This window comes from Emys orbicularis, chromosome 1 (assembly GCF_028017835.1).
Source record: "Emys orbicularis isolate rEmyOrb1 chromosome 1, rEmyOrb1.hap1, whole genome shotgun sequence".
Taxonomy (NCBI): Eukaryota; Metazoa; Chordata; order Testudines; family Emydidae; genus Emys; species Emys orbicularis.
The window spans coordinates 356044295-356071899 of NC_088683.1; the positions used below are offsets into that span (position 1 = coordinate 356044295).

General features: G+C 43.0%; 1 protein-coding gene across 1 annotated transcript in view; it reads right to left on the minus strand.

Moving 5' to 3' along the window:
* Positions 1–581: 581 nt before the first annotated feature.
* Positions 582–27605, minus strand: part of UVRAG (UV radiation resistance associated) — a 149078-nt gene continuing 122054 nt past the window's right edge. Inside the window, exons 14-15 of the mRNA XM_065417462.1 lie at positions 26445–26536; positions 582–1541 (exon numbers count right to left, since the gene is read on the minus strand). Coding sequence (XP_065273534.1) covers positions 839–1541; positions 26445–26536 — 795 coding nt within the window. The 3' untranslated portion in view covers positions 582–838. The remainder of the gene's footprint in view (positions 1542–26444; positions 26537–27605) is intronic.

Sequence of the window (27605 nt, forward strand, 5' to 3'; positions counted from 1 at the left end):
AACCTGCTAATATAATGCATTTTCTAGGCTTTTGTCTCTGGTGTAATAGCTCTATTTTAATCCTAACCCAGGAGTGGGGCAATTTTCATTGGTTAGATTAACATGACTGTTGAAGAATAGTAAAGTTATTTAGCCCTCAAGGTTTCCACCTGGAAACTTTGCCTGCTGGTAGTAGCAGTGAGTGTAGGAGGGGAGGGAATTGGTGTGGGTATCTCATTTAGATGCTTATAAAAAGATGCATGTTTCTCTGGTACGTTTACACCAGGCTTTAAAGAACAGAAAACCCATCGGTGCAATCTTAAAATGTTAAGGATTGCAGAATTCAACAGAATAAGACGCTGTTCAAAAGTAGCAAGTTCATGGTATTTCTGTAACACTGACTACATTGCTCAAGAGAAACTGTATATTGGAGAAGGTAAAAATATAATGACTGCTGGTCTTACCATAGATATACTTTTAAATTAACCTTTTCCCCTCAAAAGATGAAAATAAAATATAACTAAATAATAACGAAAGCAGACAAAGATTCATACAAGGGCCTGATTGGCACTAAAATCTCTTTCAAAGAAAATATTTAGAATGGACTCTGGTACCTGAAAAACAGCTTATAAATACCAGACAAAGAAAGGACTGGAAGCAGAGTCAAAGTTTACCTGGACAGTGAATATACCATGATCCTTTGTTATCACTCTGTTACAAAATTCATTTTCCAACACCAAAGGAACAGCTTTAATCATTTTTCCATAATTAACACAAAGGATTAGAAGTGCAACTTTATCTTCATTTCAGATCGCTGATATCACCGTGGTACCGTCCACTACCGAATTCCTGTTGAAGCTTACTTGTCCGAACTTTTGCGCGGTCTGCGAAAGCTGGACATGTTTTCGTTCAGTGCATAGATCCTTCGGGAGAACTCCTCAAACTCCCCTAGAACTTGATCATCACATTCCACTGCTACAGCATGGTCCACCGGGATGCAGTTAAAGGCTTCTAGCTGATCTCCGGTGCTGAATCCTGTTGCTTCCATCCCAATGATTTCCTCTGCTTGCTCGACGGTGCAACAAAGATCAGTGCTGAGGGGAGAACGGAACTCACATGGCTGCTCACTGCTTGCACTGCCAGTGCATTCACTAGGCAGAAATGTTCCATTTATTGCACTAGTACGTCCCAGGAAAGACTCCTGCTGGTCTTGGACATTATTCAGACTCCCATTTTCTGCATTTAAACTGTCACACAAATCCTCTCCTTTTTTGTTGGTTTCTTTTGAGAAGTCCATGGAGGTATCTAAGGATGAGGTTAGCGATCCAGATTTTTTATCCGACTCTTCTACAGGGGCTGCAATGGCAACAGGCTGTGCTAATGCAGAGTTATAACTAGGAGGGGGGGTTTTGTACTGTAGTCTTTCATTCTCTGAGCTGGCCCGTTCCCGGTGTCCCTTATCTGGGGAAGGAGGCCCAGTAGATAAGCCAACAGCCAAGCCCCCGAAGGTAGAACTTTGTCTCTTTGGAACTGGAATTGCACTAGAAATATGATGCCGATCACTATAAAAAAAGATAAGAATGACAAAATCATCATCAATGTGTGATCACAGCACAAAAGGTCATGGCCAGAAGAGCATCAGTTCAGGACTATGACAAATTAATTACTACTGAGCTCGGACAACCTATTACTTGAGGACTCCCAGAGCAAAACCAGCAAGTTTGGTCCTAGAGTGCTGGCACCCAAAATTTATCACTTAACGCTGTACACTGTAGAAGCCATCCCAAGTTATAATTTCACTGACAAAACTAAAAGCTCAGCTGGGGTATATGTAGAAAACTTCCACTGTCTAAAAGTCAACCAACCAAGAAACTATCATGTTACATTGATTCATACAGTTACCTTAACGTAAAGTTTTCATTCTCATCATGAAGTCCTCCAATAAGCAATCACCGCAGTTGCAAGCACTATTTCAAGTAGAAGCTCCCAAAAGCATGGCCTATTGCGAGATTTCAGGAGGCATTGCACAGGATCTGGACTGTTATAAAATTAACTTGTGCTAGCAGTACAAGGGCTTGTAAACACTACAGAGAAACTATGGCCATCAGAACTCTAAGTAATGTTGTTGCTAGCAAAAAGCCAGCATCAGTTCCTGACCAGCAAAGACAGAAATGAGTACCAGTGAGCCAGACTATGGATTAAAATCAGTTTACATGTTACTCTACTCCACAGTAAGTTTTTGAAAAGTGATTTGTAAAATGCTTCAATTATCTGTATTTATTTTTTTACGTGAAATGAACACCAGCAACACAGCCTTCACAAGCAAATTTATGATAGCAATAAGCAAATATGGCGGTGGTTAATGGTGGGAATGCTGCCCATGAGGAAACTGAAGTCAGCGACTCAGTTCATATTTGTTGGCAAAGAGCCATTATTTGGTAAACTGTTTGATTACTAAAGCTCTTGGTATATAGAGAACACATTTCACTTCCAGGTAACCAATTCCAATACAGCCATTACCAATCCCCTGATAGATAGATCCCCTAACATTGTTGGCACGTGTGGCCTCCAAAAATCAGTCAAGTTTGAACAATATTCCCCTTTCCATTCAGGGGCTGATGCGCTTTGTTATTTCCATGCTTACTGTGGAGAGTACACAGCACTGTTCACTCAAACTCAAGCTGCTTTACAGCTGGTCTACACTAACCCCCCCACTTCGGACTAAGGTACGTTAATAACGTAGCTGAATTCGAAGTACCTTAGTCCGACGTTACCGCGGTCCAGACGCGGCAGGAAGGCTCCCCCGTCGATGCTGCGTACTCCGCTCGCCGAGCTGGAGTACCAGCGTCGAAGGCGAGCACTTCCGGGATCGATCCGGGGCACTTCCGGGATCGATCCGGGATCGATTTATCGCGTCTTAACCAGACGCGATAAATCGAACTCAGAAAATCGATTGCTTACATCCGGACCCGGATGTAAGTGAAGACGTACCCAAAGAAAAGTAAGAATTCCAGCCTGGGGGAAATGTGGCATGGAGAGAGAAATTTCTTGTCCAAAGCCAGAGAGAGTCATGACAGAGCTGGGAACAAAACCCATGTTTCCCAATTCCCAGGCCAGTGCCTTTTCTTCTGGACCTCAATGCTGCTTCGGGCCTCCCTTACTGCAAGCTTTTTTGAACACACCTTTCATTAAGTTTCCATTTATAAATTGTTTACAAACAGTTAATAAATGATTAATAGAGGTTATAAACATCTTACAGAGTAGCATGTGTTCTAGAGAGGTTCAGCACACCAGGGGATGGCGTTATAGATGATCATAAGCAACCCCTATTGACCTGTTGGACTCCAACGATTAGCTATTAGTTAAAACAGCAACAGTGGCAGTACCATCGCTAATGAAGTTAATCTGAGGTGTGATTATTGCTAGTTGAACCATTTAACAGCCCTTTACATTATCGATTTGTAAATGGAACCTTCATACAAAGTGCAACCCTTTTTAAAAAAAAACGTGTGGCGAAGACTGCAGTCAGGCTGTATACTTTAGTCAAGTGTACAAGGAGTAGTCTGGTCCACTTTTTTTTCCTTACTCCTTTTAGCTTTGGATTCAGTAAACAACCACCAAATACTCAGCACTAAGTATAAAATATTAGGTTCCTCAAATCCTAATAAGAAGTCTTCCTTTCCTTCATTTCCTCTGGGTTTGAAGAGCCTTCCCTGTGAGATGTGAGCCTTAGTCTGAGAAACAAAGAAACAGAGGGGAAGAACTGACTGCTGTGTTTTCAGGAAGTTTCACGCCACCCATTTAAAAAATATAGTCAAATAGTTTTTATATAAAGCATTTTGCTCTGCACGAAGCTATAACATGTTTTACGGCTAAGTTACATATCTTAGAGATTTACTCTGAACCCTGAGGGTTTATGAAGACTCACAGGGCCAGACCACATTTCTTAAAGCATTCCTTGGCAAATTGTTTGGAGCCAAAGGAAAGGGGCATGTCATTTTGAAGTTGTTTATGTGAAGTAATATTCTCATCTCATAAATAAATAGCTATAAAAGACAGTCAGATCTGACTGCTCATTCATTGTTTAACTGCCAGGATCTGTCTGGTCATTTAAGCAATAGCAGCTACTTTTTAGTATAAAATGACTGCTTACGCATTGATAAATGAGACAATACTGTCTTTTGCCTGTTTCTAGATATACTGGATAACTACATGGTAGAACAAATTATTTCCTTCATGCATCTGGTGAATGGTCCCTTCTTAATAAGAAGTTGCATCTTTTGCCCAACAGATCTAGTAGCACACACGACTTGACCTGACTGAGTGGGGGGGAGTTGGAACTCTGAATGTTGGCTGCCCAGTGGGGGGCTGGGCAGGAAAGAGCCAATGCCCCACCTGAACTGGGCAGAGCACAGGGGAATAGACTTTCCTAGTCTGCTGCCCCTGCCATGGGAGTTGCTGGAAGAAGCCCATCTGCCTGTTGGGAGGAAGAGGTAGACAGAGCCTGGCCTTCTCCCATCAGTCTTGATGGTGAACAAGAAAGCTTCACAATTGCAGCACCATTTGCCTAGTGAAGCAGGAATTTGGGTACAGCTACACTTGTGGCACTTGTCATCTGGTTGCCCTACGAGGAGCCTACGGCATTTGTCTTCAGCAGTCAGAAGTTGAACAGAAGAAAATGCAGGAGCCAGTCTGTACAGGGAACTCACTCAGCTGCGTGGGGAGAAGAGACATGGAAGGCAGTGATTTGTCACTCAGTCTAACAGTTCAAACTGCAGAAAGAAACTCACTAGTCCAGACGATCAAAAGCATCGGGGCAGGACCAAGAATATGTGCACCATTGTTGTTTAAACAGCCCAAGAGTATGCCATGTGACTCCCTGCACATGGCTTATAATCTCACTTCACAAAGGGGCAAAAAATCCCAGGAACAATGTTCCAAAATGACTTTGTGGAGTCTGGATGAAGACAGAGTGACCATTGTGTAGAATGGGCTTTTCATGTCTTGAACGATTTGATAAGTCTGCCTTCTCCATCACTAAATATATACACAATCTATTTTAAATGGTGATGTTTTAAAAAACCATGCCAGAGGAGGGGGGAAAAAATCATTCACATGCAGCCCAGCACTAATCCTCTTTCAACCTCAAGCGCAAATCTTATTCCCCTCTCTCCACAAAAAGGTAGGCCACTCCATGAATTGATTCCAACATTAAATTTCTTCTGTAAAATTCAAAGATGAAATCATTCTCCTTGGGTTCTATAACAACGTCAGGGGTCAACAGTCAAACAAGAATCTCTTCCTGCTAGTTGGAACCCCAGGAGAACCACATTGTCCAAAGAAGGGGGAAAAAAATACTGCTTCAGACCAAAAAGAGCAGACCAGCAATTGTGGAACTAAGCCAAAATATTCAAACAAAATAAGGCATGCCTCTTACAGCAGAAGGAAAAAACACTGCAAGATAGGACATATATTTTAGAAAATTTGTTCGTGCTAGGACACAATGATGGCAGCTGCATAAACAGACATGCCACATTAACTATATTGCAGACATTTAGTGAATAAAGGGTCAGAAACAAGTTTAATAAAACCAGAGAACGTTTTTGGGGTTTGTTCTTTTTTAAACCATGGAACACATTTATAAGACAAGACTTTTTAACTGACATGCAATAAAAAAGGTTGTTCATCGGCAAAAATAAGGAACTTCCTTTCCTTGCAAGTAGGTCAAGTGTGAAGATAGAGATGTACACTAAATGATCCTAACAGTCTAATGCAGCAGCAATGCAAAATTAATTTCTAATGATTACAAAGTTACTTCTCATTTCTTTAGAATTTGAGTATTCACAGGCTGCTGTAGCTTCTCCAGGTCTACAGGAAAGTCATGTCTACCCATATTTCTTTAACAGTAAACAGAAGAACTAATGCACTGTATTGGAACACTTTTACTATGCTCAAAATTATGGGAGGGGCTACAGTACATAACATGACACAGTCCCTCCTCCTCAACAGCTTACAGTTTAAGACCCTGATCCTGCAATCAGAGTAATCAAGGCAGAATCGTAAGCTACTCCGCTGAAGCCAATGGGAATCTACCCGTATGAATCTGATTGTAGGAGCAGGTCTAACTTCAGATATGAAAAAAATCAGAGCTGGGAAGTTGGGAGAGGGGTTACAGAGAGAATTGCTAAGTTATTTGGCATTTGCTACTGTTCACTACACTAAAACATAGTTAGTGTAAATAAAATAGGTCTTACATTTAGAAGAGTTTACACATATTAAATTGCTCTAAGCAGGAAATCAACTTGATCATTCTGCTGCAGGGCATTCATCCCATCTGGAGTCAGCAGAACAATGAAAAAAGGGCTAAGTGTATTGCTGTTCTAGGAACATGATGTGCATCAAGGAGGGTGGTGGGAGAAGGATCAATGAACTGTATCCACAAAATGATGGTCAGAGTGGAGACTGGGGGCAAACAGTATAATAAACTGCAGCCACAAGCCAGGCGTTTCAATTGCAAGCTCCTTGAGGTAGGGCTGTGTTCTTAAACTTCTGGTTCAATAATTAAAATAAAGGTACTATACTTCCCTATTCTGCACTGGATTCAGACTGGCCATAGGCTAAATGAAATAAACAAACTTAGGGAATATACAGGAGCAAATAGCTAAATAAAACAAATAGTACAATTAAGGGCCGCATAATCCACAATTAGAATAATTAAAATTACAAAAAAAGTGTTGGAAAAATACCATGCGAGTATTCTCACTGCAACAAATTTAGGACAAATTCCATTCTAAGCCTTCAAATATTTCCCCATGGATGGCAAACGATATCTGACTAGATTGTGGATTTTAGACAAATAGTGGGTTACTTAGTTTTGCAACTAATTAAGTAATGTTCTCAGTTAGCAAGCTAAAGCTAATTGGCAGAGGACTTTTTCAAAAGTTACTTCAGAAGATGTGAAATTAGTTTGTCTAGCAACTATGGAGACTGACGTCTATCTACCCAACTGGTGGCAGTGCAAATTTAGGACAAATTCCATTCTAAGCCTTCAAATATTTCCCCATGGATGGCAAACGATATCTGACTAGATTGTGGATTTTAGACAAATAGTGGGTTACTTAGTTTTGCAACTAATTAAGTAATGTTCTCAGTTAGCAAGCTAAAGCTAATTGGCAGAGGACTTTTTCAAAAGTTACTTCAGAAGATGTGAAATTAGTTTGTCTAGCAACTATGGAGACTGACGTCTATCTACCCAACTGGTGGCAGTGCAAGACTTCCCAGGCTGCCCTACTAAGGTACAACCCTGATGAAAACTGTTTCTAAGGTCGAGTTAGTTCAGCTTCCAATCCCAATTACTTGGCTCATCTTCTGAGACTGTAAACAGATGTGGACCCCGGTCCACTAGGAATGGTCTGAGACCAGAGAAGTATATGAAATGATTTGGTAAAATTGCCATCAGACCATTACGACTTTCAGTCATCAGCTTGAGCCAGACTGAAGTCAGTGACCTTTGGGGCAAAATGTAATGCTATTATGAAGTGGGATTTATAAATAAAAATTGGGAAAACTGACACACATTTACTGAGCATTATAGATAAGCTATTATACTTCACTAGCAGCCCAAAATAAAGCAGTTATCTGGGGCACCACTACTGTTTCCCTTAAAGTCTGTTTAGAGTTCTCTCTCTTCACTGATTGCTGGTAATACCTTTTGACACTCTCAGAAGCACCTATTGTGCAAGAGAGAGGAATTCTGCTGTGCAACAATCTGGGAGTTCAGAGAGATTTTTTAAAAATCTATCTACAATATTTCAAAGTATTTTTTTCCAGTCAAGAGATGTGAATTGTGAGCTGTTCACAGCTGTATTTTAAAAAAAGTTCTTTCAATCAGATTCACTTGTGATTATTTATTCTGTCTGTAGCAGGCTCTGAAACGATAATGTATTATGAAAGACAGAATACAATTCATAGTCTCAAGTATGCATCTTTCCCTCCCTACAAAATGTTTCCTCTGAGGAACATTACTAGATCACAGCTGGTCAAAATACTAAATCTTGATTATCTGGCCAGAAGCCAAAATCCACGGCTACGCTCTATGGTATGAGAATACTTTAAAAAATAACTTAAACACCATTTGATTTTTTTTTTGGTTGCAAACTATGACCTCATGGTAATAAGAACGCTAACTGAAGGTGTTTAAGTTGGTTTATAGCCATTTGAAATGTTTGAAACTCCAGGCACAGCTCTAAGCCAATATCATGTCAACTGTGCGAAAAAGCAATAATAGTTTCTCACCTTCTTAAAGATTACTGCTTAAATAATGCACAATAATGACAGGGCTGCAAAAGGTGCCAAAAGAAGGCTGCCAATATGAAGTTAAGGTGAAATTGTGTCTTTTTTGGCAGCTAAGAAATTCTGACAATTTTTTTTTAAACTTCATAAATTAAGCTACCAGAGTTTTCTAAACTCAATAACTTCAGTTTTACGTTTCTCCTTGAATCAGGCAGTATGGGGGGGAAAAAAAGCAATCTTTAAGAAGAAATGGTTACCAATTGGTTCTGTAACTGCCGTTCTTTGAGATGTGTTGCAGACATCCATTCCACTTCAGGCGTGGAAGTTCCCCAGGCACAGTTGTTAGAGATTTTTCCTGCAACGGTACCTATTGGGATGGTGCATGAGTCTTCTGCTGCATTGTGCTGCTACGTGACAGTATAAAGGGCGGAGCTACCACCTCTTCAGTTCCTTCTCACCAGACTCCGATAAAGAGGCAAAGGAGAATGGGTTTTGAAATGGACGTGTGCAACATACCTTGAAGAACAAGAGTTATGGAACAGATTAGTAACAGTCTTCAAGTGATTGCACATGTCCATTCCACTTCAGGGGACTCGCACTCAGCTGGATCTTCAGGTGGAATTGGAGTCTACCTAAATAAAGATTGAAGGACCAGAGGTCCTCCATGGCGTCATCTCTAGACTGTTGAGAGATGACATAATGTGAGGCCAAGGTATGCACTGAGGACCAACTTGCTACTTTTCAAATGTCCAGAATGGGTACTTGGGCCAGAAAGGCTGTAGAGGCTGCATGTACCCTCGTTGAATGTGCTAAGACACCGTTCAGAGGGGGATAGAGAATAAGACTGAGAATATATTATTGCCCTTATATAAATCGATGGTACACCCACATCTCGAAAACTGCGTACAGATGTGGTCTCATCTCAAAAAAGATATACTGGCACTAGAAAAGGTTCAGAAAAGGGCAACTAAAATGATTAGGGGTTTGGAACGGGTCCCATATGAGGAGAGATTAAAGAGGCTAGGACTCTTCAGCTTGGAAAAGAGGAGACTAAGGGAGGATATGATAGAGGTATATAAAATCATGAGTGATGTGGAGAAAGTGGATAAGGAAAAGTTATTTACTTATTCCCATAATACAAGAACTAGGGGTCACCAAATGAAATTAATAGGCAGCAGGTTTAAAACAAATACAAGCAAGTTCTTCTTCACGCAGCACACAGTCAACTTGTGGAACCCCTTACCTGAAGCAAATACTCACCAGCAACCACACATCACTGAACAAAAACACTGACCCAGGAACCTATCCTTGTAACAAAGCCCGATGCCAACTCTGTCCACATATCTATTCAAGTGACATCATCACAGGGCCTAATCACATCAGCCATACCATCAGGGGCTCGTTCACCTGCACATCTACCAATGTGATATATGCCATCATGTGCCAGCAATGCCCCTCTGCCATGTACATTGGCCAAACCGGACAGTCTCTACGCAAAAGAATTAATGGACACAAATCTGACATCAGGAATCATAATACTCAAAAACCAGTGGGAGAACACTTTAACCTGTCTGGCCATTCTATGACAGACCTGCGGGTGGCTATCTTAAAACAGAAAAACTTCAAAAACAGACTCCAACGAGAGACTGCTGAGCTGGAATTGATATGCAAACTAGACACAATCAACACAGGATTAAATAAAGACTGGGAATGGCTGAGCCATTACAAACATTGAATCTATCTCCCCTTGTAAGTATTTTCACACTTGCTTCTTATCAAACTGTCTGTACTGAGCCATCTTGATTATCACTTCAAAAGTTTTTTTTCTCTTACTTAATTGGCCTCTCAGAGTTGGTAAGACAACTCCCACCTGTTCATGCTCTCTGTATGTGTGTGTATATATATATCTCCTCAATATATGTTTCACTCTATATGCATCCGAAGAAGTGGGTTGTAGCCCACGAAAGCTTATGCTCTAATAAATTTGTTAGTCTCTAAGGTGCCACAAGTACTCCTGTTCTTTTTGCGGATACAGACTAACACGGCTGCTACTTTGAAACCTTACCTGACAAGGTTGTGAAGGCTAGGACTATAACAGCGTTTAAAAGAGAACTGGATAAATTCATGGTGGTTAAGTCCTTTAATGGCTATTAGCCAGGATGGGTAAGGAATGGTGTCCCTAGCCTCTGTTTGGAGGAGATGGATTGCAGGAGAGAGAGATCATTTGATCATTGCCTGTTAGGTCCACTCCCTCTGGGGCACCTGGCATTGGCCACTGTCGGTAGACAGGATACTGGGCTAGATGGACCTTTGGTCTGACCCGGTACGGCCGTTCTTATGAATATGACTGCAGGGCCCTCAACATCAGCAAAAACTATGCTTTAAAATGAGCTACTTTTCTGAAAGCCAATGAAGCTCCAAGACCAAACAAATTGCAAAACAGGGAAGGAAACAAAAATATTTAAGAGAACTGCAAGTGGGACAGGATAATTAACAACTTAGCCTCAATCTTTCACCTTAAGAAAGAGAGCCAACATCCAGCTTTTATATCAGAAAGGCAAGTCTTGCCACTCAGAGCCATGAAAGAGTGCACAGGAACTGACAAATCTGTCTTGATGTTGTCTGCACATAGCACAAGAAATATTTTGCAGGGGAAATATGTAAACACAGCAGAATATAGGTGTCAGAGATGCTGAGGAGGAACAAGAGAGTTTGGAGACATGTGAGTTTGAAGCAATAAATCAACCATGCAGAGATGTGAAAACATGTATGTATCATAGAATCGTAGGACTAAAAGAGACCACGAGAAGTCATCTAGTCCAGTCCCCTGTACTCATGGTAGGACACTGTATTATCTAGACCATCCCTAGCAGGTGTTTGTCTAACCTGCTCTTAAAAATCTCTAATGATGGAGATTCCACAACCTCCCTAGGCAATTTATTCCAGTGCTTAAGTACCTTGACAGTTAGGAAGTTTTTCCTAATATTCTACCTAAATTGCCTTTGCTGCAATTTGAACCCAATTGCTTCTTGTCCTATTCTCAGAAGCTAAGGAGAACAATTTTTTTAAATGTACTTGAAAACTGTTATGTCCCCCCTCTCTCTTCTTTCTGCAGAATAAGCAAACCCAATGTTTTCAATTTCCCTCATAGATCATGTTTTCTAGACCTTTAATCATTTTTGTTGTTCTTCTCTGGACATTCTTCAATTTGTCCACATCTTTCCTGAAATGTGGTGCCCAGAACTGGACACAATACTCCAGTTGAAGCCGTATCAGCGCGGAGTAGAGAAGAACTACTTCTAATGTCTTGCTTACAACACTCCTGTTAATTCATCCAGAAGGCGGTTTGCTTTTTTTGAAGCAATGTTACACTGCTGACTCATATTTAGCTTGTGATTCACTATGACCCCCAGATCCCTTTCTGCGGTACTCTTTCCTAGTCAGTCATTGCCCATTTTTTGTGCGTGCAATGGATTGTTCCTTCCTAAGTGGAGTACTGTGCATTTGTCCTTATTGAATTTCATCCTATTTCCTTCAGACTATTTCTCCAGTTTGTCCAGATCATTTTGAATTTTAATCCTGTCCTCCAAAGCACTTGCAACCCCTCCCAGCTTGGTATCATTTAAAGAAACCAAAACAATACAAATCTCACCAGGCAGAGAGATCCAGCAGTAACACAACAGGAAAATTAAACCTTGATGCAAAGACATCTGTAATAGAGCCAAAGGGAGTCTCAGTGCTCTGAGCTGAAGAATGGATTCTGTGAAACAGCGTGTGATGTAGTGCCGGCCCGGTACTGGCCCTGAGAGGGTTAAAGCCAGCCTGGGGAGGCTCAGCAGCAGGCAGCCAAAGGAGTGGCTGCAGGGGAAACAGTCAATTAGGGCAGCGTATGGACCAGTCAATCAGGGCCCAGCTGGCCCATATAAAAGGAAGCCGCAGACCAGAGAGAGTTAGTCTGCTGCAGGGAGCCCTAGGGAGATGACTGGCTTCCTAGAGAGACCAGCACCTGGGGAAGAGCAGGTGCTAGCAGGGACCGGGAGCTAGGGAGAGCTCCTGACCGGCTGCCAGGACTTACAGGCTCGAGGCCCTGGGAAGAGGACAAAGGAGCTGGAGCCAGAAGCAGGTGCAGAAGGAACTGAGGCTGCGGGGAAGTGGCCCAGGGAATAGAGACAGTGAGCTGGAAGGAAAAGGCAGCAGGAAGCTGCTGTTTGCAGGGTCCCTGGGCTGGGGCCCGGAGTAGTGGACAGGCCTGGCCTCCCCCACTAGCTGCTGAAGGAGCTGCCTGGCTGTGGACTGCCAAGCTGCTGCAAGGAGTGGCTGGACTCTTGTTGAAGGAGTCCCCCAGAAGGGGGGCAAACCGGATGGTGACACGGCCGGAGGGCTGTGCCACAGAGCAGACGCCGAGAGAAAGGAACTGTAACGGGTCTGCAGGCGGAGGTGAGGACGGGAGAGCCACCACCCCCCGAGGGCGCACCTGCTGGGACTGAGCTAATTCTCAAAACGCCCAGCAGGAGGTGCCAGTGTGGTGACCCCGTGACACAGAGTATCAGAAAGGTACTTCAAGCAGGTACTCTCAATGAGTGATTGCCAAACTAATTTGGATACAAATCTGAAATGGGGAGGCTCTTCCACAACCTAGTTAATTTTTATTTTTTTTTAAAAAAGGGACAGCCGGTTATTTTCAAATCCAAACTGAGCAACATCTTCATTTCCACAAGATAAATATCAATTATTTCAATACTGTCATTTAAACTATCCCAACATTTCTATGGCATCAAGGCGATTCAGTGAGGTTGGTAGTTGAGTACACCCTGCCAACACAGGAAGCATTAAGAAAGTTCATATCATACCCATGACTAAAAGGAGCAGCAGGAAAGCCCATAAAATTAGGAGTGGATGTAACAAACTATCCGCAAAGTGGTTAAAGAAGCTCACAGAAAGGAAAGGGGTAGGGAGACAAGCAAACAGCATACAGTACCTGGATCTTAACAAGGAGGACCATGTTCAAGCCAAAAGGTGCAAATCTACTCTAGTGGTCATTTAAGGGTATGTCTACACTTAAAATGCTACAGCAGCACAGCTGCACTGCTGTAATACTTCAGAGCAGGGCCGGCTCTAGGCACCAGCAAAACAAGCTGGTGCTTGGGGCGGCACATTTTTAGGGGCAGCATGGCCGGTGCCAGAATGCCGCCCCTAAAAATGTGCCCCGGCCGCCCTAGCTCACCTCCGCTGCCGCTCGCGCGCCGCTGCTCGCGCGCCGCTACTCGCCCTCCCTCCCTCCCAAGCTTGAGAGCCTGGGAGGGAGGGGGAGAAGCAGCGGCCACTCTGAGTCTCCCCCTCCCTCCCAGGCTCTCAAACCTGGGAGGGAGGGGGGAGAAGCGGCGCCCGCGCCGCGGCCACTCTGAGTCTCCCCCTCCCTCCCAGGCTCTCAAACCTGGGAGGGAAGGGGAGATCCCGACCGGCCGCGGCGCTCGAAACAGCCGTTTCGCGCGCCGCTGCTCCCCCTCCCTCCCAGGCTTGAGAGCCTGGGAGGGAGGGGGAGAAGCGGCGCCCATGCCGTGGCCACTCGGAGTCTCCCCCTCCCTCCCAGGCTCTCAAACAGTTGTTTCGCGCGCCGCTGCTCTCCGTCCCAGGCTTGAGAGCCTGGGGGGAGGAGGCAGGGCTGGGGATTTGGGGAAGGGGCGGAGTTGAGGCGGGGCCGGGGGTGGGGGTAATTAAAAAATGGGGGGGGGGGCGGCCAAAATTGTTTTTGCCTTGGGCGGCAAAAATCCTAGAGCTGGCCCTGCTTCAGAGTAGACCCTCACTACAGTGACAGGACAAGTTTACCCATCACTGCAGTTAATCCACCTCCCCAAGAGGCGTCAGCTAGGTTGACAGAAGAATTCTTCTTTTGACCTAGTGAGGTCTACACTGGGGTTAGGTTGGCTTAACTGCATCTCTCAGGGGGTGGATTTTTTCCAATGTAAATTTTCAGTGTTGACCAGCCCTAAGGTTAATTTAACAAAAATGAATTAAATATGCAGGACTGCATCAAAATGTGGAAGACAGATGCTAACAGAAAGTAAGTGCTGAACATGGAATATTCATATGCCATAAAGTGACAGGAGGACTCAGTGTAATTTATGAATCAGATTAATCACAAAACATTATTCTACATGTTAAGAAATTCTGAGGGTGAAGAGCGCCCAAAGAATGCAGACTTCTAGCAGCACTGGATGCCCAATAAAAACCCTATAAATATATGGAAGTGGGCTACCCTGCTAAACTCATTCCACTGGTACAACTATCTTAATAAACTAAATGGAGTTTGCAGTATATGATTCACATACATCATAAATATGAATGTTAATTATTTAGACTGCAAGCGGTTTGGGGCAGGGACATCTTATGGGTTTGAACAGCACCCAGTACAACAGGGCCCTGATAAATGACTGAGGTTCCTAGGTATTACCTCAACACCACCACCATTTATACCCTAAATAGCTTGTCAGTGATTCATGTTAATTCGCATTCCCAGACTGTGCCAAACACAGTCTGTAGTTTTGCTGGGAAGCCATAACCACCAGCTTTTATTTTTCTATTGAAGATAACAATGTATAATGTGGACGTGTCTAGTGGTTAGATCAGGACCTCGGAGCAGGGCAGGCCTCGGGGACGGACAATTACAGCACCTGCCCTGGTCGCCAACTTTCAGGGGCACCAAAACAACCTCCAGGGGATGCCACATCGCTCAGCTGTCTTTGGTTAGTTCTCTTTTTCCCTTCGCTACCACTTTGCCTTTTTAAGTATGTTTTGGGCTTGGTTGCTCCGTGGCAGGGGGCGGGGCAGCACTACATGGGTTTTTCAGCAGGTTACCCTCCCCTCTGGGTTCTTCCACTGGCTCATCATGGACTTCTCGGGCTAGTTAACTTATCAGTGACTCAGGGATAATGTCTACCTCAGAAGGGTGAGGAAGTTTGATTGCTGTCTAAAGCAGTTTGACCTTCAGATGAAAAGCATCGTAAGTAGTCACTACTTTGTCTACTTTTTAAATGTATATGATTATATAGGTAACACACACTTCTACTTATAAAACCAATCAAAATGCAAAGACAAATAATTGAATTCCAAGAACATTTCAATTTAATTTTGTTTTATAAAGATCAAACTGGTTTTAAATTAGCAAGATTGGTGTAAGTATTCATCTAAAAACAGAACAATTCCATTTTGTTTTTTTTGCAGAGTACTCCTCAGGCTAGCAGCCCTAGTACTTGTTACTTTTTACATCACTGCAGCACATCTACACTAAGAGTTTGCACAGGTGGTGCAACTAGCTCTAATCTGTGCACAAAAAACTCAGTGTAGACAAACCCCAAGGATCTCAACCTTGAAAGAGTAATTCATGACAGAAGTTCTCAATACAGAGTTGATGGCAATGGACTAAGAAAAGACGGTTATTCACCTTCTTGTAACTGTTGTTCTTCAAGATGTGTTGTTCATGTCCGTTCCAATCAGGTGTGTGCGCGCTGCATGCACGGTGGTCGGAAATTTTTTCCCTTAGCAGCTCCCATCAGGTTGGCCAGGGAGCCCCATGGAGTGGCACCCTCATGGCACTCAATATACGACCCTGCCGACCCAACCCCACTTTGGTTCCTCCTTGCCGGCTACTCCAACAGAGGGGAAGGAGGGTGGGTACTGGAATGGACCTGAACAACACATCTCGAAGAACAGCAGTTATAAGAAGGTGAGTAACCGTCTTTTCTTCTTCGAGTGATTGTTCACGTAGATTCCAATCAGGTGACTCCCAAGCTCTTCCACTGGGGTGGGGTCGGAGTTAAGGAATCTCTGACCGGAGCACTGCTCTGCCAAGAGCTGCGTCATCTCAGCATGCTGGGTGATGGTGGCAAACGCATGCACCGAGGACCAGGTTGCCACTCTGCAGATCTCCTGGATGGGCACCTGTGCCAGGAAAGGGATGGATGAGGTTTGAGCTCTTGTCGAGTGGGCTGTAATAGCCGGGACTGGGACCTTGGCGAGGTCATAACAGGTATGGATGCAGTCTGTAATCCAGGAAAAGATGTGTTGTGAAGAGACCGGAAGCCTTTTCATCTGGTCTGCCACCACTACAAACAGCTGGTTTGACTTCCTGAAAGGCTTTGTGTGCTCAATGTATAATGCTAGCGCTCTCCGCACATGTAAGAGTGAAACCTCTGCTCCTGTGCATAGGCATGTGGCTTGGGATAGAAAACTGGTAGAAAAATGTCCTGGCTTAGGTGGAATTGGGATACAACCTTGGGCAGGAAAGCTGGGTGCGGTCTGAGCTGTACCTTATCCTGGTGGAAGATTGCGTTGGGGGGGGTCGGATGTTAGTGCTTTTAACTCCGACACCCTTCTGGCCGATGTGATAGCAACCCGAAAGGCCACCTTCCACGAGAGATACAGAAGGGAACGTGTAGCCAGTGGCTCAAATGGGGCTCCCATTAGTCTAGCTAGGACCAGGTTGTGATGCTCTGTACCTCGGAGGAACATCCAGCACCCCCATGTTCATCTTTGTAAAATGATTGTGTGGTACCCAATGCAAAGTTTGTCACGTCGGGTGTCTTCGGAAGGCTCATGATGCACTGAGCATTGTTGTTATAATAGTGTTATAATAATATTATAGGTTATAATTTCATGTATGTAGTTATGAGGCTGAAAATGTAGCCTCATGGCTTAAAATAATCCCAGGCAAAAACTCTCCAAGAGCAGAGAGGCAGTTCACACCTCATCAGGGCAGGTATGGGACAAACCCAGCCCAGCCTCACAGGAACAAAGGACGCTGGCCTAGACAGCAACAAAAGGATCTGTTAGACTCTCGAGTGAGTCACCCTCCTTCCTTTGGTCAGTTTGGGACTGCGTTGAGGTAATACTCACCTGACTCTGGGGGGGGGGGCACAAAACCAAGAGGGAGGAAAGAACATGATAAAAGGGAGAGACGTTTGCCATGCTCTCTCGCTCTTCCACCTACATCTACAGACACCACCACCAAGCAACTGAAGTGCTGATCAAAGGGGAGAGCCTGGCTGAAGAGCAACCAGCCAGCCTGGGGTGAGACGCACCTAAGTTTGTAAGGGCATTGAAAGTGTTAAGATCAGCTTAGAATGCGTTTTGCTTTTATTTCATTTGACCAAATCCAACTTGTTATGCTTTGACTTATAATCACTTAAAATCTATCTTTCATAGTTAATAAATCTGTTTGTTTATTCTACCTGAAGGAGTGTGTTTGGTTTGAAGCATGTCAGACTCACCTTGGGATAACAAGCCTGGTACATATCAACTTCTTTGTTAAATTGACAAACTCATAAGATTGCAGCATCCAGTGGGCATAACTGGACACTGCAAGATGGAGGTTCCTAGGGTTGTGTCTGGGACTGGAGATATTGGCTAGTGTCATTCGGTTGCACAATCCAAGCAGGTTACATGCCAGAGGCTGTGTGTGAACAGCCCAGGAGTGGGGGTTCTCACAGCAGAGCAGGGTAAGGCTGGCTCCCAGAGTCAAGGATTGGAGTGACCTAGCAGATCACCACTCCAGATAACACCAGAGGGGAACGTCACACAAGTTGAGGTCCCAAGTCGGTACTGGTGGGCAGGACTGTGGGTATGGCCATTCCATGCCCTTAAGGAAATGGCCCACCATAGGGTTGGCAAAGATTGAACGCCCCAACTCTCCCGGGTGGAATGCTGAGATGGCTGCGAGGTGTACCCTGTTGGATGATCCGGCCAGGCCTTGCCGCTTCAGCTGCAGTAGACAGTCTAGGATGAATGGTACAGATGCCTGAAGTAGTGATATGCGACTGCGATTGCACCAGCATGAGAACCTTTTCCATTTGGCCAGGTAGGTGGCGCTGATGGAAGGTTTCCTGTTCCCAAGTAGCACCTCCCTCACCGATTCCGTGCATTGGAGCTCCCTTGTGTTTAACCATGAGGCTTCCACACCGTGAGATGGAGGTCTGGGAGAAGCAGGCAGCCATGGTCCTGCGTAATCAGACCAGGGAGGAGTGGCAGTGCAATCAGGGTGCCCACTGACAGCTCCAGAAGTGTGGTGTACCAAAGTTGGCATGGCCACACAGGAATCACCAGAATTACCTCTGCCTTGTCCCTGCAGATCTTGAGGAGAACGTTGTGGACGAATGGTATCGGAGGGAAGGCATACAGTAGACGGTTTCCCCCAGTGCATCGTGAACGCGTCCAAGATAGATCCCAGACTGTGCTTTTGGAAGGAGCAAAATGTTGGACACTTCCTGTTGCTCCTGGTGGCAAATAGGTCTACCTGGGGAAACACCCACCTTTGGAAAATGGAATGCATGACGTCCGTCCGGATGGACCACTCGTGACTTCTTATGGCACTTATGGGGCACCAGGGATGTTGACCGGTGCTGGGGCGCCGCACTGTGCTGCGGTGCCGGGGATCTTCGGTACTGAGGGTCTCTAGCACCAGAGTACTTCCTCGGTACTGGTTCGCGGACTGACACCGGGGCACTCCGCACCGAGCTTGGGCCCAGGACTTGGTGGTCAGGTGCCGCTGGACGGGGTGCGGGTTCCATTCATAGCTGCTTCAAACGGAAGTCGCGTTCCTTCCTAGTCCTGGGCTTGAAAGCCATACAGATCTTACAGCGCTTGGACTGATGTGCTTCCCCAAGACACCTCAGGCATGAGTTGTGAGGGTCGCTATTGGGCACAGGCTTCTTGCATACACCACAAAATGTAAATCCTTGGGCTTGAGGCGTGCCCGGAGCCCAAGACAGGGTGAGGAGAAAACAACCCACTCACTATGACTACCCTAACTACTGAACAATAAACTAACTACAAAACAAAAAACTGTGTAGAAGTAACAGCTAAGGAACACTTGCAAGCAAGCGAAACACTGTTCCAATGCCGCCACAGATGGTAAGAAGGAACTGAAGGGGGGGGGGTCGGGTCAGGTCGGAGGGGTCATATATTGAGTGCCAGGAGGGCGTCACTCCAAGGGGCTCCCTGTCCGACACCACAGGAGCTGCTAAGGGGAAAAGTTTCCCACTGTGCATGCGGCGCGCGCACACCTGATTGGAATTGGCGTGAACAATCACTCGAAGAAGAATTATTAATTTACAAATGGATTCGCTGAACTGATACGTTGCCTTAAAAGTGGCATTTTAAAAATGAACCTGATCCATACTAAAATTCAATTCTTTTTTAGTTTGTGATTTTTCCCCCCCACTGGTCCTGGGCCTTCTTTCCATAGGAAACAACTGGCAAGAGCACTAAAGAGGAGTCATTGATGCCACATTATCAGAAAAACACTGCCATTAATGCAGGTCACTATTGCATCAGTTAACAGTTGTGTAAATTCAACCAAAAAATAAGATCCTTGAAAAATGATCCTATTAAAAGAGAAACTAAAATCAACATGAATACTGAAGAAGTTTACAAGAATAAGTTTGTGGTATAGATGAAAGTCTAAAATTCAGTAAGACACGTCTACATGGTTAAAGAACAGCAAGTGAACAAGAAAAAGGAGAGGAAGCAGAAGTGCAAACAAATTGGTAACTAAGAAAACCAAGAAAGACTCTCTCAAACTGCTCCCAATCTCATGTTGAGAGTTGAGGGACACCTGGAAAAGCCTTGACAGTTACCCTATGCAACAGACATGGGGTATGTCTATCAAGTCAGCATATCACTTGATAGGTCAGCCTATCGAGTGACTTGCCAGCAATAGCCTGCAAATCTCCATTTTAACAGCTGGTGTTGTATGTGTGCTTTATATCGAGAGCCAGATATTTTCCAAACACACACTGGGTATTTGCCCTCATGTGAATAAGTGCACAACAGCAAGTGCCTGACTTTGAAACTCTAGTCCATAATTTCTCCCTTGAGCTATGCTTCCTGAAAAGAACCATTTCCATTTATTTTATAAGGAAGTACTAAGAAGTATTGTTTAGAATCATTAGCCCTAAAAAAGAATGACTATGCATGCAAGTCTTAGAGGTGAGAAGGAAATGAGGCATAGATATTCACTGGGGTAATTTGATACCCCCAGAGAACCATGCCTAATATTCATATATGTTTTGAAATATCACCTAGCCAAAAAATGTATTTTGTCTTGCTAATGACCGTACATCACTAAGGAAATACCTGTCTGTGTAAAGACAATGTCCCTAAAGGATAATGAAGGCTTGCATCACTAGTACTTCAAAAGCCTACTATATATAAAAAGGGGGAAAATAGGATATCTAGTACTATGTTTATATGAGTAAATTTACTCCTGTTTAATAATAGTCCCAAACACATTACCTCATCCCTGCTCAACCAAGATTGAAAATTTTGATCCTGTCTACACTGTTACTAAATTGATTCAAACCTTACAGAAATCATGCCAGACCCCTCTCTTTCCACAGATCTAGCGTGCCCAGTGGTAGACAACCCTGGATCATATTAGCACTGACATAACAGAGATGCATACTATATAAATAACCAAGATATGTTTTCCTCCTTTCTGTGACTTGTTAGGAGGTCAGAGCTAGCAAAGGGAGAAAGCTGTAGGCTGTGAGCCAATTTCACGGCTGATCTAACACTGCCAAAATCAGTTGAGTTACACCAGGGATTAATTTGGACCTGAGAGATGATAAAGTAGAATTTCAATATTCTGTAGTTTTAGTGCCACTATAGTTTAGTGCCATTGTAGCAATGCTTTTGATTGTATTCATCTAGATGCTTATTCCCATTTATGTAGTTTATTATGACTTTTCTATTTCTGTATTTTTCTTCTATTGCCAAACATTCTCTTTCAACCCTAACTAAAATTACATTTGGAGACTAATATGGGTCCGTTACTGATTCATGTTTTCGAAGAATTAACAAAGTATAATACTCTGGTCAGTTAAGGGAGACAAAAAGAGGGTGGTAATGACCTAATCACTGGCCTGGAAGAGACGGATCTCTCTTTCCACAAAATGGCATATCAGGGCTGCCAGAGGGCCATTGTGCGCAGAGAGAACCAATGACTTACAAGGTATCAGGTGCTGGTTTCTTTTTTTAAAAAAGGTTCTGGTTGCTATATTGCCTATTTTATTCTGGAAGGTTCCTGAGAAATGAGAGAAAACTCTATACGCAAGTACCAAAATAGCCTCACCACTGCCAGCACCAGCTTTCAGACTCAAGTCTCTCCCCATTTGCTACAGGATTTTATTATTACCATCAAAAACTTTGCTCTATGGTACCACTTCATCCCCCACATCCCCATATTCCACCGGTAATTTGACTCTTAACATAACATCTCATGCCTTTTTTTTTTTTACACCAGTGTACACAGTGGACTGTACTGTTCTATACTTCCACTAGGGTTTTTACTATTATTATTCATTTGATGTGGAAGGTGCTCAGATACTACAGTGATGGGCAGCAACACAGATCTCCTGATACATCCGGGTTATTAAAATCAAAAGAAAATCAATGTCTCAGTAAGCTGTACCACTTTACATCAAATGCAAAGAAAAAAGGATGCTTTTAAATAGCACTTGCTCTGAATGGTCTGTTTAGAGCCATGCAACAGACCCAGAAATGTTAAGCAGGTTATGACAATCACAGTGCTAATGGGTTAGTGTTCCTATGAAAATACTGGTTTCCTTTAGAAAGGACTGGAATGAAGAACTCATATATACTACTAGTCTTACTTTGCTGAAATGGAAACTTTCAGAGTAAGGTAACTTGTTGGGTTCACTGGAGCAGTAAAGGAGCCTGCATTTAATCAACTCAGAGCACCACCATGTGTCCCTACAGCAAAAGAAAAGTCAGCAAGGGTAAGAAGTGATTTATGAAAGTGACAATGCATGGAAAAACCTGCTTAATGTAAGAGGCTTGTATAACATATGTACTTTATACTCCCGATGCCTCTGTACGATCTTTAAATCTACCGAGAAAAGTAATTAAATTCATACAACATGGCTGACCGCTTAGCAACATGAACTATGTGGAGCACAATTCACCTGTTCTCCATGGACTGCACTGGCTTCTGATTTGCTTTATAATTCTGTTTAAGGTGGTGACCAATCTAAAACCATATATCATTTGGGTCTTTGGTTCTTTACAGAGTACCTCTCTCTTCTTAGACACTAAGAACATATAAGAGTGGCCATACTGGGTCATACCAAAGGTCCATCCAGCCCAGTATCCTGTCTCCCAACAGTGGCTAATGCCAGGTGCTCCAGAGGGAATGAACAGAACAGGTAATCAAGTGATCCATCCCGTCGCCCATTCCCAGCTTCTGGCAGACAGACAGTAGGGACATCATCCCTGCCCATCTTGCCTAATAGCCATTGATAGACCTATCCTCCATAAACTTATCTAGTTCTTTTTTGAACTCAGTTATACTTTTGGCCTTCACAACATCCCCTGGAACAAGTTCCACAGGTTGACTGTGCATTGCCTGAAGTGACACACAGTAAAGGAGTTACAAAGTACATAAACAAATTTTAAATTCCTGTGGAGATTTTATTATCCACCTACTTCCTCCTTCTCCTTGTCCCATCAGTCAGGGTCAGCAACTCTTGTTAGTCTCCTAGCACACTTGTCAAATGCGTCTTCAAAGACAACAACCTTCATCGTGTCCTCCTTCAGCATCTCGAACCACCTTTTTCTAGGTCTTCCTTTTGTTTTGTCCCTTGACTACTAGCTCTTTACTATAGCCAACATATCCCACATTTCACATGACCCAGACATCATAAGAATGGCCATATTGGGTAAGACCAATGGTCTAGCCTAGGAACCTGTCTTCCAACAGTGGCCAGTGCCAGAAGCTTCAGAGGGAATGAACAGAACAAAGCAATTATCAAGTGATCCATCCAGTTGTCCAGCCCCAGCTTCTGGTAGTCAGAGGTTTAGAGATACCCAGAGCATAGGGTTGTGGTCCTGACCATCCTGCCTAATAGCCATCTCAGGTGATACTCCGTCAACTTTTCCATAATAGGGGTTACCTGCATCATAGCTCGTACCATTTCCTTGCATAGTCTATCAGCTCTAGTCTTACCCAGTATCCATCTATGCATTCTCATTTTGGCAGTGTGAAGTAGTTCTTCTCTCTATTTCTCACTGGTTGGCATTCAGACCCTTACGTGATGACTGGTCTAATCATGATCATACACATTCTGCTCTTTAGTTTACTTGGTATATTCTTATTGCAGAAAATTCCCATTAACTCTCTCCATTTACGTTAAGTGCTCCTTCTGCGGTTCCTAAACCTACATCCACATTCCCATCACTACTCAACACCGAAGCATGATATTTAAATTGTTGCACAGACTACCCCATACCATCATGTTTTACTGGATTCTTATTGCCCTCTCAACGAAGCATGACATGTATTCCATCTTTTGCCTGATTCATAAGCCATTTTCTTCAAATATACCCTGTGATGCGGTTTAAGAAAGGTGACCATTTATATCACTGTTAGACATGAGGCAGGCTCTGTCCCGAGGCAGAAATGTAGCAGCCTGCTTACCTATGTTCCTTCACTGCAACGAAGCAAGCAGCTGTTTTGCCAGCGTTGGAAATGCAATCAGCCAGTGCTATCCCTTAAATTGCCTGGAGGCTCATTTTATAGCAGGTAACAGGAATTGGATTGAAACAAAATTCAGTCAGTTTTTGCTTGAGAGAGGAAAAGGTATGGAAGAATAAGTGTCTGCTCTGTGCATTCCTACAAAACTGTTTCAATGTTTGAAATAAAACACTTCTTGATATGAAAAAAACATTGTTAACGGTGCTATTGATAGTTATTTGATCTCATTCTCTGAGGCAGAAATGTAGCAGCCTGCCTACATAGTAACATTGTTAATGTTCCTATTGTTAGTTAACTGTTCCCATTCTCAGTCAATTCCCCCAGGAGCATAAAACCTGTAAAAGTTAAGACGTCTTTACATTGCCAGAGTGATGTAAAGGAGCCTTATTATAAATGACAGTAAGGGAATCCTCAGCTAAGATGATGATGTGCTTTCGCACTTTTTTCCTGTGCCAAAGTGGCACAATGGGGTTAGATTACAGCTCAGGATTTATTTTACTTACCCATTAAAATAAAAGATTGAGGGCAAATAAAACATTTATCAAGCAGTCAATATAATGTCAGAACAATCAGAACCAAGCACTTTCTGAAGTACCTAGCCAAGTCCTTTTAAAGTTACCAAAAGGATATTCATCCTTTTGTACGACGTGAACGGCCTTCACATTGTGCATCAAAAAGAGCTACACCAACTTCTCATGCTCAAGAATTCCCTACAAAACTGCATGCGGATAGGGACAAATTATTTTGCACATCCTGCAATATTGTTCTCAATCATGACCGATCATCTAATTGTGGATAATTTTGTATAAAAAAAACCAACTATTTTGAAAAATAAAATATACAGAATTTTCAGAATTTTAAAATATTGTGCACAGAATTTTTATATTTTGATGTAGAATTTTTATTTTTTTGGAGCAGCATTCCCTCAGGAGTAAACCAGTCACACAACCCTCCATGGTTCTAGGTTCTTTTCTAGTTCATATTTATCTTCATAACATGTCATCAGTGAAAACGTTGCTCCATGGAGCTTCTCCCCTAATTTCTTACGTCAAGGCGTCCATTACCAATTACAAACAGGAACGGGTTTAAAGCTAATGCTTGATGCAGACATACCCTCACAGCGAATGACTCACTGTAGCCACAGCTGCTTCTCACTATTGTTGTGCTACCCTCATATGTGTCCACGATAGTCTGAACACGTCTCCAGCAGATAGCATGACTGCAGGCACCACAATAACAATTCTCTAGAAACTCTGTCATAAGTCTGCGCTAAATCCAAAACCACTAAGTGCAATTCCTTGAGTTTCACCCTATACTTCTCCTACAATATTCATGTGCAAACACTGCATCCACTGACAACATTCCTGGCATAAACCCAAATTGGTTGTCAGTTCCTTGATGCTCCAGTTCCTCATGAAATCTTTCCTCGATAATTCTTTCCAGCCATTTCATTGTGTGACTCGTCGGGTCAGTAATTGCTACATTCTTGCATGTTTCCTTTGCGCTTGAATGTAGAGACCAATGTGCTCTTCCCCTACTCATCAGGCATTTTTCCAGTTGAGAATGAAGTTGAAAAAGTTAATCACCACTACTCCCTCACGGCCTAATGCTTTAATGCCTCAAATGGCGAACTGTCAGGTCCTGCTGCTTTCCCACATTTCATCATCTTTAGCACTTTTTGAGTCTCCACCACGGTAATAGGTCTTGTGAGGCTTCCCCTCAATGGTTTCTTCACTGAGCAGTTTCTCATAAAAGCATTGCCACGTCCTAATGATCCCACCATCCTACACTAGTACTCTTCCATTTTCATCTTTAACCCACTTTACAGCTCAAGTCCTCTGTGCTTCTTTGCCTAATCTTGGCTAATCTATATATTTATTTTCCCCCTTCCTTGTTTAGTAGTCTTGCATATAAGGCTTTAAATGCCTGACCCTTACTTTCCACAACCACTCTTTTTGCTATTTTCTTTATCAGCTTGTATTCTTCGTAACTTTCCACTGTTCTTTCTGTCGTTACTTAAACCCTTTTCCCTCCTCCTTTACTGCCTCCTATACATAGATGGCACCACCACCACATTTCCATGCCATGAAATTACCCTCCTTTTGTTGGCCACAAGCAGCTTGTGCCCTTTCTGTAACATGTTTGGATTTCCCCCCCCAAACCTAGGTGGTCAGTCCAATCTCCATGGAACCTCTTCCTTAAATCTCAGACTGACTTCCCTATCCACAAGCCTCCACCACTTTAGCCTTTGTTCTGCAGCTCATTTTGTTCCCCCACTAGCCTTTTCACCCATAAGTCCATTACAAGCAATCTATGCTGCTCCATAATCTTAGCTCCTGGTATCACTTTACAGTTTCTGACATTTTTTATCTCTCTTCTTCTTGTCAGAAAATAATTGATTGGGAACCTGTTGGCATTGCTCTTGTATGTAATTAAATGGTCCTCCCTCTTTACAATGTATGTATTGGCAACAATCAGGCCATGGGTTCTGGTTGACCCTAAGATATCCTCACCAGCTTCATTTTTGGTTCCAAAGCCTCATTTTCTGTGACAATCGCCGTAGCCCTCCCTGTGTTCTCTCTACTTTTGTATTACTTAAGTTAATTGGTGAAACAGAGGCACTTACCATCTGACCATTAGCCCATGCTCCATGAAGTTTTTCAGGTTAGGAAGAGTTTGCCTTAGGTCTGGAGTACCCAATCCATGTTGATATCTAAGCTACAAAGAAAGAATTGTTAGAATTAGTAGGGCCTGCTGAGTACTAGACTGTATTTCAAAGGTGGGGGAATAAAAAGCAGCATAACTAATTTACTAGCTTTGCAAATTAGAACCGAAGGATAACCAATCAATTCAAAATGGGGAAAGGAAGAACAGTAAATATGCTCTTCTTTAGTTAGGAATATTTTAAATGTAAACTGAATCCATAATAATGGGTTAAAAAACGCCTCACTGACTTGGATAAAATAATCAGTTCATCTGATCATTAATCCTTGTTACATAATTACTTTGTTTCGTGCCTACAGCATGAATGTGCTCTCCTTGTAAAATAGGCTGATAAAACATGGGCCGGGGCTTATATTTCAGTACTGCATTCCTACATTCATAGCTTTAAAAAAAGCAGAGAGTTTGAGAATACCCATGTGTAAACAATTAAAATAATTCTATGCTAAATAGTATGAGATATAATTTTAGTACAGTGTGTTAGTTAACCCTGTAGGTAATTCCCCCACACGTGCCACTTAAATGAGCCCCTGTGATCTATTTATAATCAACAAAATTAGGTAAGGCTGTATTGTGTCTATTTCACTGCAGCTGCACTACCTACTAGTTCTGTCAAACTTGGCATCGCAAATAGAGATACATTATAGCACAACGTAGTTGTAAAGTCTTTAAAGTAATAAAAAAGGGGGAAAAGTGTGTTTCTTGATAACTCACCTAAAGATTACTTGATTAAAGTATAACTCATGTGGGTCTCAACTGATCAAAGAGGCTCATGGTTAAGTGCACTGTTTCTTATCAAATTGTGAAATGCTTCAATCCTCTATCGCTGATAAATGATAAACTGAAGCATACACTTAATTTAGCTAGCATAATGTCAGTGACCAGAAAATACTAAGTATCCACTTGGAAAATTATTAGTGGTCCTGAAACTAAAAAATCAGGGCCTTTTAAGATTAGTGCCTTTGGATTATGAAAGACCATTAGGGTCTTAATTTGTATTACTGAAGGCAGTTTCTACAAATGCAAACGTGATTAAGTTGAGTAGTTCATTTGTTAATGCACACTC